Here is an 18,451-nt window from a genome sequence, read left to right as displayed (position 1 = left end):
TTGACTGACATGTAACTCAGTCCATGCTTGTTTTAACAAGTTGTATTTAGAGTCTCCTTAGCGCTCTATTATCCAGCAAGAATTCTCATGATTGGTTGCAATCAGAGGTTATTATTTAGCACCCTATTCAATTAAGCTCAGAGCAATTAGCTGGGAGGGTGATATGAATGCTTGGACACTCTTCATAGATTTAGACCAAAAGCAAAAGTGTTGGATGGGGACAGTGTAGAGGGAGCTTTACTCTGTATCTAACCCCGTGCTGTACCTGTCCTGGGAGTGTTTGATGGGGGGACAGTGCAGAGGGAGCTTTACTCTGTATCTAACCCCGTGCTGTACCTGTCCTGGGAGTGTTTGATGGAGGACAGTGTAGAGGGAGCTTTACTCTGTATCTAACCCCGTGCTGTACCTGTCCTGGGAGTGTTTGATGGAGGACAGTGTAGAGGGAGCTTTACTCTGTATCTAACCCCGTGCTGTGCCTGTCCTGGGAGTGTTTGATGGGGGACAGTGTAGAGGGAGCTTTACTCTGTATCTAACCCCGTGCTGTGCCTGTCCTGGGAGTGTTTGATGGAGGACAGTGTAGAGGGAGCTTTACTCTGTATCTAACCCCGTGCTGTACCTGTCCTGGGAGTGTTTGATGAGGACAGTGTAGAGGGAGCTTTACTCTGTATCTAACCCTGTGCTGTGCCTGTCCTGGGAGTGTTTGATGGGGGGACAGTGTAGAGCCATGATCGAAATGAATGACGGAGCAGGCTCGAAGGGCTGAATGGCCTATTCTTGCCTCTCGTTTCTATGTCTCTATGTATGTCACTCTTAAAACTCTTTGTTTGATAAAAGTTTATCAATTTTAGTTTGGAAAGGGTTCTTCATGTAAAGGAATGTTTCTTGACTTCAGCTGAAGGCTGTTGAGAGATATGGAACAAAGACATACCAATAAATCTTAGCTACCGATCAGCCATGATCTAATGGAGTAGTGAGCCAGATAGGAAGGCTGAATGTCCTCCTCCCATTGCTGTGTTGGAGATCTACCCTCAGGTTCGACTTGATCACTGGTGCCACTTCCCATCGGGCTCTAACCGCCTCTGCCTCTCTTGTCTGCAGTGCTCCGAGATGACTTCCGACTGAACCCCACTGATGTCGTCGTGGCGGCGGGTGAACCCGCCATCATGGAATGTCAACCACCCCGGGGGCATCCGGAGCCAACCATCTTCTGGAGGAAGGACAAGGTCACCGTTAACGACCGTGATGAGAGGATAACGGTGCGTATGTCAAGACTGCTCTCGCTGGATGCACGGGAGGTTGGACAGGGCTGGTGTGAGGCTGGGAGGAGGCTCAGTGGCTTATTGGGCTTGGCATTACTTTTCCAGTATTCTGTTGGGGTGATAGGTTCCCTTGTAGGTTTGCAGGAAGTGCCCTAGGCTGGATGTCGGGTGTAGGGCTGGGTGTGTGTGTGTGTGTGTGTGTGTGTGTGTTGGGCTGGGGGGGGAGGGGGGCGGTTGGTGGGGGGGGTGGTGGAGGTGGTGGGGGTGGTGGCGGCGTGAGAAATAGGGACAGAGGTGCACAACACAAAACTATCCCGAATTCAGCCTAATTGGAAATCGGACACAGCAAGCTTCAAGTGTGGCTGAGCGGAGAAATGGAGAGAAACAATCTCATTCAGGCAGGAGGGGGAATTGTTTGAGTACACAATGGGGAGATTTTGATCTGGACAGTGTGGAGGGAGCTTTACGCTGTACCTAACCCCGTGCTGTACCTGTCCTGGGAATGTTTGATGGGGGACAGTGTAGAGGGAGCTTTACTCTATATTTAACCTTGTGCTGTATCTGTCCTGGGAGTGTTTGATGGGGACAGTGTAGAGGGAGCTTTACTCTGTATCTAACCCTGTGCTGTCCCTGTCCTGGGAGTGTTTGATGGGGACAGTGTAGAGGGAGTTTTACTCTGTATCTAACCCCGTGCTGTACCTGTCCTGGGAGTGTTTGATGGGGACAGTGTAGAGGGAGCTTTACTCTGTATCTAACCCCATGCTGTACCTGTCCTGGGAGTGTTTGATGGGAGAAGTGGATGGTTTCAATTGGGAAATATTTCAATCGATGCCATCTTCATTTTGATGTGCGAAAGATATTAAAGCAAATTTTCGTGTAATTTTCCGGACAAGTTGACCTGTGACCTGTCTGTAACTGATTGTTTCTGGAGGTATGATAAGAGCAGATGGAGTGGTAGAATGATACAGTGTTGTAGCAGACCACCTGGCCCAATGTACCTTTGCTGGTTGTTTGAATGAACCACCTAAGCTAGCCCCATCCCCACTTGTTCCTTCCCCTTGGCCTTCACATCTTTCCTTTTCAAGTATTTTCCAATGCTGCCCTTTGAAAGTTACTGCTAAACCTGCTTAGATATCGCTCTTAGGGCTGAAGGGATCAAGGGATATGGGAGGACGGAGATCAGGATTATGAGTTTGATGATCAGCCATGATCAAAATGAATGGCAGAGCAGGTTCGAAGGGCTGAATGGCCTAGTCCTGCTTCTAGTTTCTATGATTCCACCGCCATCTCAACCAGTTCGTTCCAGATCACAACAATCCACTGTGTAATAAGACATCTCCTCATCTCCCCTCTGATACTTTTTCCACATCCCTTAAATCTGTTTCCATTGATGATTGACCCTCTCACTGCTGGAAACACTTCCCTACTTACTAACTCCGCTTCAAGGTTTCTCATTTTGTACGCCTCTGTTAAATCCCCCATTCACTTTGTTTGCTCCAAGTAAAGGATTCCCAACTTCAGCCCGCCCTTCCAACTGTCGGCCTCTCCCTCCTCCCTGGTGATAAAAGACTGGGAATAGATGGGAAGTAAAGCAGAGAGAAAACCCCCAATCCTGATAGGTGGCAGGCCTCAGCCCTTGCTGTTTTGTTGGATTTCTCTTTTGTCTCTTAGATGCGTGGCGGCAAACTGATGATCTCGAACACCAAGAGGAGTGATGCTGGCATGTATGTCTGTGTGGGGACCAATATGGTGGGTGAACGAGACAGTGATCCCGCTGAACTGACTGTCTTCGGTAAGTCCTAATCTGATAATTTCCTCAAACCAGTTTTATCCTCTTTTTTTTTTGTTAGTTGGGAAACTTGTCTTGGGTTTGCTCTCAGCGACACAAACCAAGACACAGGCGTGACATTCTCCTGCGCTGGCAAAGGTTGAGGGCAAGATGGAGGCATGTGAGGAAGGCCCTTTGCCTCATCCTATCCGCCCACAGCAAGCCAGTGCCCCCATCCCAGCCATTCTATTGCCAATGGGAAAGTGAAGATTGCAGTGTGACCCAATAGAGGCCTTTAAAATTATGGAAGAAATTTGATCAGAGCGAGGTGCAGAGACGGTCCCACCTCTGGGAAGAACACCGTTCGACAGCTTTATCACGAGAGTATTCCAACAGGGAATTCAGGAGAAATCTCTTCTCCCAAAGAATGGTGATTTGAGATGCTGCCTGGGATGGAATATTTAATTTATAAGGAGAGGTTGGATAGGCTTGAGTTGTTTTCTCCGAAGACTGAGGGGGTGACCTGATCGAGGTGTTCAAGATTATGAGGGGCACGGACAGGATGGAGAGGGAGCAGCCGTTCCCCTCAGTTGAAGAGTCAATTATGCGGGGACACAAGTTAAAAGTGAGGGGTGGGAGGGATTTGAGGAAAAACGTTTTTACTCGGAGGGTGGTGAGGGTCTGGAATGCACTGCCTGGGAGGGTGGGGGAGGCGGGATGCCTCACATCCTTTATAAAGTACCTGGATGAGCGTTTGGCACGTCATAACACTGAAGGCCATGGGCCAGGTGCTGGCAAGTGGGATTAGATGGGCAAGTCAGGGTTTTTCGTGCAGTAGTACAGATTCAATGGGCTGAAGGGCCTCTTCTGCGCTGTGGTATTGGGTGACTCTGTGAGAGGGTGGAACTTCCTGCCACAGGGAATGGTTGAGGTAAACAGCATAGATATTTAATGGGAGGCTCAATGAATGCATGAGGAATTGAGGAAGAAAATGATCTATTGAAATGGTGGGAATAGCACAAATCACTTGGTTCAACTCAGCTGCTCCTTCACTCCATGTAAGGTGTAGTTAAACTATCTGATGATAGGCTGGGGCCTGGTAAAGCTAGAGGTAAATAGCTTGTTGGAGAATAACTGCTCTGGCAGGATTCCAGGACACTGCCAGTATTATACGCCACAAAGAATAGTCAGTTCCTTCACCTGAGGTCAGAGGGAAGATGGAAGGATGTTGACCTTGTTGTGAGGATTTATAAAATTGGAATTCTTGAGGGAATACAATTGCAAGCACGCAGATCGTGACTGAGGCCTGTATATAAATTTTTTATTGAATTCAAGTTGCACCTTCTGTTGTGGTGGGATTCGAACCAGGTCCCTGGACTCCACACAGACAGTGACCCGAGCCGGGAATGGAACCCGGGTCCCTGGCCTGGTAGCATTCAGCCAATGTTCTGGGGACCCGGTTCAAATCCCGCCACAGCAGAAGGTGCAACTTGAATTCAATAAAAAAAATAGCAGGAATTAAGAATTACTGGTGATCGGGAAACCATTGTCGATCGCTGGAAAAACTCATCGAGTTCAATCATGCCCTTTAGGGAAGGAAATCTGCCGTCCTTACCCGGTCTGGCCTACATGTTACTCCAGAGCCACAGCGAAGTGGCTGACTCTGAACAAGGGCAACTAGGGATAGGCAATAAATGCTGGCCAGCCAGCAATGCCCATGTCCCATAAATGAATAAAAAAATGTATATACAGGTCAGGGCTGATGCGGAGCTGACTTATCACAGCCACAGTTCACTGTGGCACCCCTTGTGGGCACATTGCCCACATAAGCTTGGTGCTAAGACCCTAATGTGGAGATCGGCTGCTTAAGTGAGCAGGCACAAGCAGGGAACAGGAGGATTTGAGTATTTGAGGAACTGAGGCTGCATCGAGGAGCTTGCTTTGGGAGAAGAGAGATTGAACAGGCTGGGGATCCTCCTCATGATAAGTAATGATGTTGGGATGACTTGATAGAGTTCCTTAAAATTACCTTGGTGCACAGAATGCTAGAAATAGGGGAAAACATTCCCACTTGTTGGAGACAACATAGGAGAACATAGGAATTTCAGAAAGTCATTAATAAACACGGGTGGCATGGTTGCATAGTGGTTGGCTCTGCTGCCTCACAGCGCCAGGGATCCGGGTTCGATTCCCAGCTCAGGTCACTGTCTGTGTGGAGTCTGCACATTCTCCCCGTGTCTCCGTGGGTTTTCTCCGGGTGCTCTGGTTTCCTCCCAGACTCCAAAGATGTGCGGGTTAGGTGGATTGGTCATTTTGGCTAGCAGATAGGAGACAGAGGGTGGTGGTTGATGGTAAATATTCGTCATGGAGTTTGGTTACGAGTGGTGTGCCTCAGGGATCTGTTTTGGGGCCACTGCTGTTTGTAATTTTTATTAATGATCTGGATGAGGGTATAGTTGGGTGGATTAGTAAATTTGCTGATGACACCAAAGTCGGAGGTGTGGTAGATTGTGAGGAAGGGTGTCATAGTTTGCAGGAAGACTTGGACAGGTTGCAGCGCTGGGCCGAGAGGTGGCGGATGGAGTTTAATGCGGAGAAGTGTGAGGTAATTCACTTTGGTAGGAATAACAGATGTGTCGAGTATAGGGCTAACGGGAGAACTTTGAATAGTGTGGAGGAGCAGAGGGATCTAGGTGTATGTGTACATAGATCCCTGAAAGTTGGGAATCAAGTAGATAGGGTTGTTAAGAAGGCATACGGTGTCTTGGCGTTCATTGGTAGGGGGATTGAATTTAGGAGTCGCAGCGTCATGTTGCAACTGTACACAACTCTGGTGCGGCCGCACTTGGAGTACTGTGTGCAGTTCTGGTCCCCACATTGCAGGAAGGATGTGGAGGCTTTAGAGAGGGTGCAGAGGAGGTTTACCAGGATGTTGCCTGGTATGGAGGGGAGGTCCTATGAGGAGAGACTGAGGGATTTGGGGTTGTTTTCGCTGGAAAGAAGGCGGCTAAGAGGGGACCTTATTGAAACATATAAGTTGATTAGAGGTTTAGATAGGGTGGACAGTGATAGCCTTTTTCCTCGGATGGAGAAAGCTAGCACGAGGGGGCATGGCTTTAAATTAAGGGGGGGTAGTTATAGGACGGATGTCAGGGGTAGGTTCTTTACCCAGAGGGTGGTGAGGGATTGGAATGCCCTGCCTGCTGAGGTTGTAAATGCGCCTAGTTTAGGGGCGTTTAAGAGATCCGTGGATAGGTTTATGGACGAAAAGGGATTGGTTTAGGTTAGTGGGTCATTGTTTTTTAACTGGTCGGCGCAACATCGTGGGCCGAAGGGCCTGTTCTGCGCTGTAATGTTCTATGGTCTATGTTCTATGTTCTATGCTGAGTTCTCCCTTAGTGTCAGGCAAATGAGCTAGTGTAAATGCATGGGGTTTTGGGATTAGGGCCTGGATGGGATTGTGGTTGGTGCAGACTCGATGGGCCGAATGGCCTCCTTCTGCACTGTAGGATTCAGAAGAAACCCTTTATCTGGAGAGCGGTGAGAGTGAGGAACTCACTCCCGCCGGGAATGGTTGAAGTACAGATAGATTTAAGGGAAAGCTGAAGGTGTAGATGAGGGAGCAAGTATATGCCGCTGGGTTGTGATGGGGTCAGGTGGGAGGAAACACTTGTGGAGTATAAACACCAGCTCAGACCTGAGGGGCTGAATGGCCTGCTTCTAAGCTGTCAATACAGTGTAGTCAGAAGGGAGTCTTGTTCCTTTGCAGGTCCCCTCAGCCAAGCTTATCATTGGACTTCCTGCTCTCCATGGAGCACTCGGAGTCTCCCATTGTGGCCACGGATTGAGATTAAAGAGGGGGAAAAATGGAAGAATTGTGACTTCAGTGGCAAAGGGCAGGAGGTCACAAATTGCTTATAGAGGTGAGGGCGGGTGTGTGAGTAATGTGTTTTATTTCAGCGCAAAAAGCGGATTTCCCTTGTGGGAGATTACACGGTGTAGGCAAACGGTGCAGGTGATTCGAATCATGTTAATCTCTTCATAAAGGAAGTTAATTATCAGGGGCATTCTGTGTGACTGCAAGGCACTCGGGTAGCAAATTACTGCTCCTTGCCTCACCTCCGATCCTGCTCTTCATTCACAGCCCACTTGTCTGTTTTTGTCTTTTTAACGTTTGCTGCTTCCCAGAACGTCCCGTTTTCATCCGGAGGCCCATTAACCAGGTGGTGCTGGAGGACGATGCGGTGGAGTTCCGCTGCCAGGTTCAGGGCGACCCTCAGCCCACGGTGCACTGGAGGAAGGATGACACCGACGTAGCCAGAGGCAGGTTCGTGCACTTCACTGAGGGCAATGCCTTGCTCCCTCGCCGGTCTAGAAATGGTTTGTTGCCTCGGACTCACGATTCGCTTGGTTGTCGATTAGCAATGACTTCATTGTCGCTTCATCGCCAAAATCGAACTGCCCCGGAAAGATCACCACAAAATCATCACCAACAAACCTAACAAAACCATTCACTGTCCTGGGAGTGTTTGATGGGGGGACAGTGTAGAGGGAGCTTTACTCTGTATCTAACCCCGTGCTGTACCTGTCCTGGTAGCGTTTGATGGGGACAGTGTAGAGGGAGCTTTACTCTGTATCTAACCCCGTGCTGTACCTGTCCTGGGAGTGTTTGATGGGGACAGTGTAGAGGGAGCTTTACTCTGTATCTAACCCTGTGCTGTACCTGTCCTGGGAGTGTTTGATGGGGACAGTGTAGAGGGAGCTTTACCCCATATCTAACCCTGTGCTGTACCTGTCCCGGGAGTGTTTGATGGGGACAGTGTAGAGTGAGCTTTACTCTGTATCTAACCCTGTGCTGTACCTGTCCTGGGAGTGTTTGATGGGGACAGTGTAGAGGGAGCTTTACTCTGTATCTAACCCTGTGCTGTACCTGTCCCGGGAGTGTTTGATGGGGACAGTGTAGAGTGAGCTTTACTCTGTATCTAACCCCATGCTGTACCTGTCCTGGGAGTGTTTGAATGGGACAGTGTAGAGGGAGCTTTTCTCTGTATCTAACCCCGTGCTGTACCTGTCCTGGGAGTGTTTGATGGGGACAGTGTAGAGGGAGCTTTACTGTGTATCTAATCCCGTGCTGTACCTGTCCTGGGAGTGTTTGATGGGGACAGTGTCGAGGGAGCTTTACTCTGTATCTAACCCTGTGCTGTACCTGTCCTGGGAGTGTTTGATGGGGACAGTGTAGAGGGAGCTCTACTCTGTATCTAACCCCGTGCTGTACCTGTCCTGGGAGTGTTTGATGGGGACAGCGTAGATGGAGCTTTACTCTGTATCTAACCCCGTGCTGTACCTGTCCTGGGAGTGTTTGATGGGGACAGTGTAGAGGGAGCTTTACTCTGTATCTAACCCCGTGCTGTACCTGTCCTGGGAGTGTTTGATGGGGGGACAGTGTAGAGGGAGCTTTATTCTGTATCTAACCCCGTGCTGTACCTGTCCTGGGAGTGTTTGATGGGGGACAGTGTAGAGGGAGCTTTACTCTGTATCTAACCCCGTGCTGTACCTGTCCTGGGAGTGTTTGATGGGGGACAGTGTAGAGGGAGCTTTACTCTGTATCTAACCCCGTGCTGTACCTGTCCTGGGAGTGTTTGATGGGGGACAGTGTAGAGGGAGCTTTACTCTGTATCTAACCCCGTGCTGTACCTGTCCTGGGAGTGTTTGATGGGGGACAGTGTAGAGGGAGCTTTACTCTGTATCTAACCCCGTGCTGTACCTGTCCTGGGAGTGTTTGATGGGGGGACAGTGCAGAGGGAGCTTTACTCTGTATCTAACCCCGTGCTGTACCTGTCCTGGGAGTGTTTGATAGGGGGACAGTGTAGAGGGAGCTTTACTCTGTAAGTAACCCCGTGCTGTACCTGTGTTTGATGGGGCGATAACACTGACATCCTAAATCTCGATAAGCAAAAAATTCATGAGAGAAAGAGCAGCTGAGATTGAAGGGAAGATGATCCTCTGAATTTGAAAGAAACTTGTAACTTTGAAGAGAATGTCAGGTGTGGTGTGCTGCTGGTAGTTTTTGCTGAAACAAGATGTTAGATAGAAGATAATGCTGCAGCTGAGGGAGCTGTCAGGGTTCTGTGTGCCAGTCTCCAGCATCAGCTACAATAAGTGAATGAGGAATGTAGCAAATTTTCTGATAATGTGGCAGTGTTTAGATTCCAGGTGGATGCTGTTAGCTTTAAAACAACAGACGTCTGTGACGGCAAGAATATGCGGGCCTTAAGTTCACTGAAGCTTTATTTATCCTGAAACTTAAATCGCCAGATTAGTTCAGCGCATATCTCTGAGTACAATCACGTGCCCCTTACAAAGCTCGCTCACTCACCCTGCCGCTCTGCCCTTTGGGGATTTCTGAGTGGGTTTAAAATCAGATGCTTTCGGGCATGCATCTGCTGACTCGACCCGGAGCCTATCTCCGTCTTCTGGCACAGTGGTTAGCACTGCTGCCTCACAGCGCCACGGAAAAGATTGGCTTCCATTGCCGGCTCGGGCCACTGTCTGTGTGGAGACTGCACATTCTCCTCGTGTCTGCGTGGGTTTCTTCCAGGTGCTCCAGTTTCCTCCCGCAGTCCAAAGATGTGCGGGTTAGGTTGATTGGCCAACTTACCACGGCCAATCAGGGGGACCTGCAGGGTAAATACGTGAGGCCACGGGGATAGGGGTGGGATGGGATTGTGGTCGGTGCAGACTCAATGGGCCAAATGGCCTCCTCCTGCACTGTAGATATTCTATGATTCCCCCGCTTTGACTAATCGTTCACCCCTCATACACCTCGGAGTGGCTGGCCAGCTATCCTGAACCTTGGGTCATCACATCTGGAAAATCTCATCTCAACCCACTCAGCGACTGGGGAGGTGGGGGGGGTGGTGTGGGGAGTGAACCCTGCTCAATCCACACAGCAACAGGGGGATGTGAACCCTGCTCAGCCCACACAGCGGGAGGTGGGTGTGAGTCATTCCATTTGACATTGCAAACCACAGGATGTCAAGAAATGGCTGAAGGCATTGGACACTGCAAAGGTTATGGGCCCCGCCAATATCCCAGCTGTAGTTCTGAAGACTTGTTCCCTCGAACTTGCCGTTCCCCTAGTTAAGCTCTTCCAGCACACTTACAGCACTGGCATCGACCCGACAGTCTAGGTGTCTAGGTGTGACCTGAACACAAAAAGCACTTTTTGAGGGTGGTGTGTGAGTGGAATCGGCTGCCATCGGTGGTGGTGGAGGCAAATTTGATAGGGTCCTTTAAGAGACTTCTGGATGAGTACATGGGACTTAATAGGATTGAGGGTTATAGGTAAGCCTAGTACGTAGGGATATCATTGCAGCAACTTGTGGGCCGAAGGGCCTGTTTCAGCAGTAGTTTTTCTATGTTCTATGTCCTAAATCCAACCCAACCAATTACTTCCCAGTCAGTCTACTCTCGATCATCAGTAAAGTGATGGAAGGGGGTCATCGACAGCGCTATCAAGCAGCACCTGCTCAGCAATAACCTGCGCGCTGACACCCAGTTTGGGCTCCACCAGGATCACTCAGCTCCTGACCCCGCTGCAAGAGCACTTGAGTACAGGAGCAAGGATGTCTCACTACAGCTGCTCAGGGCTCTGGTCGGACCACACCAGAAGTACTGCGTGCAGTTTCGGTCTCCTTATTTAAGAAAAGATTGACTTGCCCTGGAGAGAGTGCAGCGCAGGTTTACCAGGCTGATTCCGGGGATGGCGGGAAAATTTGGTTCAACCGGGCCTGTATTCGCTGGAATTGAGAAGAATGAGAGGGGACCTCATTGAAATGTATAAAAGCCTGACAGGGTTGGACAGGCTGGACGCAGGGATGTTTCCACTGGCTGGGGGAGGGTCCAGAGCACGGGGTCTCATTCTCAGGATATGGGGTAGACCATTTAGGACTGAGGTGAGGAGAAATTTCTTCACAGTTTGTGGTGGTGGAGGGCAAGTAACTTAATATATTTAAGAAGGAAATAGATAGATTTCTGGACACTAAGGGGTGTGAGGGGGAGCAGGATTCTAGTGTTGAGATAGATGGTCCGCTGTGATCATTTTGCTTGATGGAGCAGGTTTGAAGTTCTGAATGGCCTACTCCTGCTCTTTGGACACTGAGGGAGGATTTAGCATGGCCAATCCACCTAACCCGCACATCATTGGACTGTGGGAGGGAACCAGAGCACTTGGAGGAAACCCACACAGACACGGGGATAACGTGCAGACTCCGCACAGACGGTGACCCGAGCCGGGAATCGAACCCCGGTCCCTGGCGCTGTGAGGCAGCAGTGCTAACCCACTGTGCCGCCCTGAACTATCCAACGCAGGAAGACTGGGAATTAAACGTCGGACCCTGTGTGGCGGGGAACCGGACCCGGAACGAGATAATACCGCAGCTGCGATGCTCGGGAGCGTCCCTGAATGTGAGCCCTTCATTTCCACTCTCTGGAGGAAGCAGGACCCATCACAGACCAGGAAGTATGTGTGCAAGTGCTGCAGGCGCCTGTGCAAGTGCACGGTATGAATAAGGAGTTTCTTTGTGGCAGATTTTGAGAATAGTAATTAGTCTGTGCAAGTCGGTACACCAGGCCTCTGCAGCTCAAAGGGGTGAGACAGAGGGCAGAGCGTAGACCTGAACCAGCCGCCTCCAGTAAAAACACTGCAATTACTTTTGCTGAATTGCACAACTCAAAAATAATGCTTCACTGATTCGTTTGTCGGATGCAGCAAACCGCTGAGGGTGTTTTTGTAGCTCAGCACGCAAGGTGTGTATCATCCCCCCAGCTTCCTGTTGCCAGCTGCAAGCGGAATGAATTAAATCCAGAGAAAGGCACACATGCACACGAGGACACACACTCACACATACACACTGACACATACCCACATACACACACACTCACACATGCACATACACACACATACTCATAGACGCACACTCACAAACACGCTGAGACACCCACGCACACACACACATACACGTGCATACAGGTACATCCACACACATGCATAGACACAGACACACGCACACACTGACACATAAGAACATAAGAAATAGGAGCAGGAGTAGGCCATCTAGCCCTTCGAGCCTGCCCCGCCATTCAATAAGATCATGGCTGATCTGTCGTGGCTCAGTTCCACTTTCCCGCCCTCTCCCCATAACCCTTAATCCCCTCTCTTATCAAAAACCCATCAACCCGCGTCTTAAAAATATTTAGCGAGGTAGCCTCCACCACTTCAACGGGCAGAGAATTCCAGAGATTCACCACCCTTTGAGTGAAGAAGTTCCTCCTCAACTCCGTTCTAAACCGCCCCCCCTTTATCTTGAGGCTGTGCCCTCTAGTCCTACTGCCCTTTCTGAGCGGGAAGAGTCTCTCCACCTCTATCCTATCCATCCCATTCATCATCTTATACCCACACATACGCATACACATGCATGCACATACATACACACGCTCGCAAACACATACACACGCACACAAATACATATGCACAAAAAAACGCGCACACATACAAAAATATACACATACAAATACACACACACGTGTACACACAAATATGCATACACATGCACAAATACACACAAAAAAACACGCACAAAAATATACACATACACACAAAAATACACACACAAAAAATACACACACACACACGCACAAAGTACACACGCACAAAGTACACACGCACAAAGTACACACGCACAAATGCACACACAGACATGCGCACATCCAAAAATACACACACACACTCAAATACACACAAGTACAGACAAATACATACACAGACACATACAAATACACACAAATATACACATATAGACACACATGCACACACAGACACACACACACACAAATGCAAGTATGCAGACACACACAAAGAAACACAGGCATACGTATACACGGTAATGCGTGCACACACTCAAATGCAGACTCAAATGTACAAACTTGGACATCACAAGTGTTTGTTTTATTCTTTTATGGGACAAGGGCATCGCTGACAAGACCAGCCTTTATTGCCCATCACTAATTGCCCCTTAACTGAGCGGTTTCCTAAGTCATTTGGAGTGCATTTGTGAGTCAACCACATTGCTTCAGTCACATGTAAGCCAGACTGGGTAATGATGGCAGATTTCTTTCCCTGGAGGGCATTAGATGGGTCTTCAGGACAATCAATAATAGTTTCATGGAGACTGTTACTGAGGCTAGCTTTCAATTCCATTGCCAGAATTTTACACTTCCCCATAACCCCCCCTCCCCAACACATTCTAAGGTGGGGGGAGGGGTTCCCTCTGAATTCCGGCCTGAGTTATCTCACAGTGATATTACACTGGAGCAGGCAAACCCTTGGATGTGTAGTCCACCCTTTAAGGCCCTTAAGTGACCAATTCATGGCCATGGGGCTGGTGGACAGGTTGTAGAACTGTGCAGGGAAATCTGGAAACAAGGAACATGGGGCAGGTGTTGGTGCAGTGGTGTTGTCACTCAAATAGTAATCCAGAAACTGAGGGTAATGAGCTGGAGACCCGGGTTCGAATCCCACCAAGGCAAATGGCGAAATTGGAATTCAATAAAAAAAAAATCAGGAACTAAAGTCTAACCATTGTCGATTGTCGGAAAAACCCCATCTGGTTGACTATTGTACTTTAGAGAAAGAAACCTGCCATCATTACCTAATCTGGCCTACATGTGACTCCATCATGACTCTTAAAAGCCCTTGGGGATGGATGACTCAGCCAGTGATGCCTCCATCCCATGAAAAAATTCAAAAAAAAATAGGACTTTGGGCAGGGTAAAGCCCCTTCTGATTCTGAGACCACCACTGACCACCCGCCCCCCCCCCCCCCACAATAAAAAAAAGTCCTGGTGACCAGGCTCACCCAGATTGGAGTGGCCTCAGCAGTACCCCTGAGGCTGTGCTGCATCAAGGAGGTTAGCAGGAATGTGGAGTTAGACCAGCCACAATCTTTTTGGATGGCAGGGGCAGGTTCGAGGGGCTGAATGGCCTATTCCTGTCCCTCATTTGTATCTTTGCTTGTAAGGAGTTGAAGCATCCCGGAGAGGGGGTGATGGGCAATGGGGAGACCCGTTAAAATATAAAGGGCGGTCTGAAAATATAGCCCTACTCAATGTCGCCTCCAGTGGACAGTGCAAATGTCCAATTGTCCTTTGATCTAATGGGCTACCCCAGTTCTCGAAGGGTTAATTAAGCAACATTTCACACCCTCAGCCTCCAAGGTGGGGGCAGAGAGACGCCTGTAATCTCAGCAAAGTCTGTGGCAAAAACACTCCTTCCTACATATCCTACCTGGGTCTGTTATTTTCCCATAATTACACTCCGTCTACAACCAGCTCAGCACTTTGTCAATCAGCTGGAAAGCCACTGATTAAGCACTGTTTCCTAGCGACTCATGCGTTTTGTTCCGTGTGCCTCATGTGTGTCTTGTCAGCAGTTGTTTGAGCACACCTCAGCCGTGTGGGGCTGGTGACGCAGCCCTGCTCTGCACTCGCTCTCACCTTGAGCTGTATCTGAACCCAGCTTCCAGAGTTCAACTCACAAGACTTATTCATGTGGAGGGAAAAGGCCGACCTTGTTCGCTCATGCTCGAAGCACGAGTGCAATTTCACCCTCGCTGATTTCAAAATAAATCTTCATTCATGAAGATAGCGATTTTACAACGCTGCATTTTAAGGACATAAGAAATAGGAGCAGGAGTAGGCCATCTAGCCCTTCGAGCCTGCCCCGCCATTCAATAAGATCATGGCTGATCTGTCGTGGCTCAGTTCCACTTTCCCGCTTTCTCCCCATCACCCTTAATTCACTTATCGATCAGAAATCTATCTACTCGTGACTTAATCATATTCAACGAGGTAGCCTCCACCACTTCAACGGGCAGAGAATTTCAGAGATTCACCACCCTTTGAGAGAAGAAGTTCCTCCTCAACTCTGTTCGAAACTGTCCCCCACGCCCCCCCCACTCTCTTATTTTGAGGCCCTCTAGTTCTGGTTTCCTTTCTAAGCGGGAAGAATCTCTCTACCTCTACCCTGGCCAATTCACCTAACCCGCACATCTTTGTGGAGTGTGGGAGGAAACCGGAATCATTATCTTGTAGGTCTCTATAAGATCACTCCTCGGTCTTCTAAACTCCAACGAGTACAGGCCTTTCACGTGAGGTGGAGAAGGTCCTGTGGTCACTCTTTTGAAGGGGAAATAGGGTTGGTTCTCCCCCATCCCCATGTCCTGGGTAAGATTTAATAATTGAAATGGCGGCGCGGGCTCGTTGGGCCGAAGGGCCTGTTTCCCGTGCTGTGTTGTCCTTTATTCTTTGTTCTTTGACCCACATACAGGTCAGAATTCTCCAATGGGCGATTCCGGTTTCCTCCCACACTCCAAAGATGTGCAGGTTAGGTGAATTGGCCAGGCTAAGTTGCCCCTTAGTGTCACGGGGACTAGGGAGGGATTGTTATCAGGGCAGGCTCGATGGGCCGAGTGGCGTCCTTCTGCACTGTAAGATTCTGTGACCTCGCCCGTAGTGATGATTCTCGTAGCGGGGTGGGGGGGGGGACCAATTTCTCCGTCCCCGCTTGCAGCGGGGGTGGGATGGGTAAAAGGGAAAGGAAGATCCCAGCCAGGGAACAGATTACCTCACTGTTGGCTCAATGCTGTTAGTGGCATCTTGCTGTGCTCCAATCAGCGGCTACTATCCCTCCATCAGAATGATGGCTAACTTTCACGGAGGTTTCATTGGCTGTCAAGAATTGTGATGTCATTCTGATGTCACTGAAGATGTTCCAGAAATGCGAGTTCCTTCCTGCTATGTTAAATTTATTTATTAGAGTCATAAGTAGGCTTACATTAACACTGCAATGAAGCTATTGTGCAAATCCCGAAGTAGCCACACTCCGGCGCCTGTTTCGCGTCAACGAACCTAACCAGCACGTCATTCAGACTGTGGGAGGAAACCGGAGCACCCGGAGGAAACCCACGCAGACACGGGGAGAACTTGTAGACTCCGCACAGACAGTGACCCAAGCCGGGAATCGAACCCGGGTCCCTGGCGCGGTGAGGCAGCAGTGCCAGCCCACTGTGCCACCGTGCTCTCAGTGAGAGAGGGAGGAAGGAGAAAACAATGTCTATGACGCTGCTCCCTCTCCTCTTTTTGTTCTCTGCCAATATTACATATTCCAAAACATACTCACCCCATACAGCCTGTCATCAGTGCATTGTAAAAGCAGCGTTAATCACACAATGCTGCAAAGATCTCCTCAGAAAAGCACTCAGCTTTTCATGAAGAGAAAATCACACTAAATTGTGTTGGCATTTGAACAACGAGCGATATTACTTTTCCCAGCGGCTTGCGCTGTGAAAAATTCTGTGACTGTTTTTCATCTTTCATTGAGCGAGCGGTTTTTTTTTTGCTCACCATTTTAAATTTGAATATGGGCAGCAGATCACCTTTTTGCCCAGTGAATCCATTGGGCGGCACAGTGGTTAGCACGGCTGCCTCACAGCGCCAGGGACCCGTGTTCAATTCCGGCCTCGGATCGCTGTCTGTGTGGAGTTTGCACGTTCTCCCCATGTCTGGGTGGGTTTCCTCCGGGTGCTCCGGTTCCCCCCTTAGTCCAAAAGACGTGCAGGTTAGGTGGATTAGCCATGCTAAATTGCTCCTTAGTATCAGGGGGCTTAGCAGGGTAAATACGTGGGGGTTACGGGGATAGGGTCTGAGTGGGATTGTTCTTAATTCAGGCTGAAAAGCCTCCTTCTGCACTGAATGGACATAATAGGTCACTCAGTTGTAAAAAGCCTGGTAAACAGTTAAGCGTCTACTATAGAAGAGTAGAGACTGGGAGCCGGTGGCATCATGGTTACATCACTGGACTGATTGCCCAGAGATGCAGATTGCACTCCAGTGACATGAGTTCAAATCCCACGCTGGCAGCTGGTGGAATTTAAATTCTGTCAATAAAATCTGGAATATAGTCTCAGTCATGCTGACCATGGAACTATCATCAATTGTTGTAAAAACCCATCTGGTTCACTAATGTCCTTTAGGGAAGGAAATCTGCCGTCCTTACCCGGTCTGGCCTACATGTGACTCCAGAGCCACAGCAACGTGGTTGACTCTCAACTGCCCCCTGAAGTTGCCTAGCAAGGCACTCAGTTCAAGGGCAATTAGTGATGGGCAACAAATGCCATCCTAGCGAGCGATGCCTACATCCTACCAAAGAATAAAGAAAAAAGGCCCATTGTTGCTTTCTTTGGGCAACTAGGGATTGGCAACAATGCCAGCCTTGCCAGTAATGCCCACAAGTTGGATAAAGGTCACCCCAGCTCAGGTCACGAGCCAGGGTAAAATGTACGTATGTACTTTGGGTACAGGTAGGGTCAGGGTGTGTGGCTACCATGTGCTCCCGCACTCTGATGAGGAGTCAGCCGTCGCTCAGTGGGTCGCAGAGATCACTCAGAAGGTTCATGCCCCATCCCAGAGACTCGAGCCCCATATTGCAGCTTGGCAGTTCCAGCGCAGTGTTGAGGGAATGCTGCAATGCCGGAGGTGCGGTCTTTCGGACGAGACGTTAAACTGAGGAGCTGTCCGATCTCTCAGGTAGACATAAGAGATCTGATGGCCCCAATCACCCCCCTTCCCCTGTCCCCCCGCGCACGATGGCCAGAATTTTACCACCTCGCCTGCCATGGGAATTGGAGCAGGCGGTCGGGGGTTGGGGGGTTGGGCGGTGGGGAGGGGTGCAGACAAGGGGAAGGTCCGTTGACCTCAGGTGGGATTTTATGGTTTCAGGATGAGGGGGACTGTAAAATCCCGCCCTATGTCTGGGGCCAATATTCATTCCTCAGTGAAGAAGATCACAATGTTACAGATTGTCCAATCATTTATCCCGCTGCTGTTTACGAGATCTTGCTGTGTACAAATTAGCTGCTGTGACGCCATCACCGCTGTCAAAATCTTCAAATCACAGCACTGAAGAAGGCCGCCGATAAGATCAGCCATGATCTTATTGAATGGCGGGGCAGGCTCGAGGGGCTAGATGGCCTACTCCTGCTCCTATTTCTTATATTCTTATGTGGCTGCGTTAGCTCCTTGACAACAACTCACCAGAGTCCCCCTCACCTGTGAAGCTCATTGCGACACTCCCTTGTGTGATAGACGCTATATAATTGCGAGCTCTCTTTTCCTTCCCCCAGTCTACCCCATCCCTGCCTCAATTTAAGAAAAGACACACTGATTATGTTTCCTCTCTTGTAGTTTCTGAGCTTTCCAGGTGAGAGGAGCAGTGAGTGTGCAATTTGGGAGTGTTGACTGTAGTTCTTGATTTGTGCTCTCTGCGTTCCATACTGGAATGTAAGACCAGACACCTTTCCTGACCTCA

At 49.4% G+C, this 18,451-nt stretch overlaps 1 protein-coding gene across 14 annotated transcripts in view; it reads left to right on the top strand.

Annotated features, from left to right (window-relative positions):
* The window catches only part of robo2 (roundabout, axon guidance receptor, homolog 2 (Drosophila)), a 509,899-nt gene that overhangs the window by 328,497 nt on the left and 162,951 nt on the right, over positions 1-18,451 (top strand). For all 14 annotated transcript variants that reach the window (XM_080203357.1, XM_080203355.1, XM_080203348.1 and 11 more), the window contains exons 3-5: positions 1,099-1,256; positions 2,931-3,051; positions 7,216-7,354. In XM_080203357.1, the coding sequence (XP_080059483.1) occupies positions 1,099-1,256; positions 2,931-3,051; positions 7,216-7,354 (418 nt within the window). The remainder of the gene's footprint in view (positions 1-1,098; positions 1,257-2,930; positions 3,052-7,215; positions 7,355-18,451) is intronic.

Source organism: Carcharhinus amblyrhynchos, chromosome 15, assembly GCF_965287045.1.
Source record: "Carcharhinus amblyrhynchos chromosome 15, sCarAmb.v2.hapA, whole genome shotgun sequence".
NCBI classification, from domain to species: Eukaryota; Metazoa; Chordata; class Chondrichthyes; order Carcharhiniformes; family Carcharhinidae; genus Carcharhinus; species Carcharhinus amblyrhynchos.
Note: the sequence above shows the minus strand (reverse complement) of the source record. Positions and strands in the feature narration are given on the sequence as shown.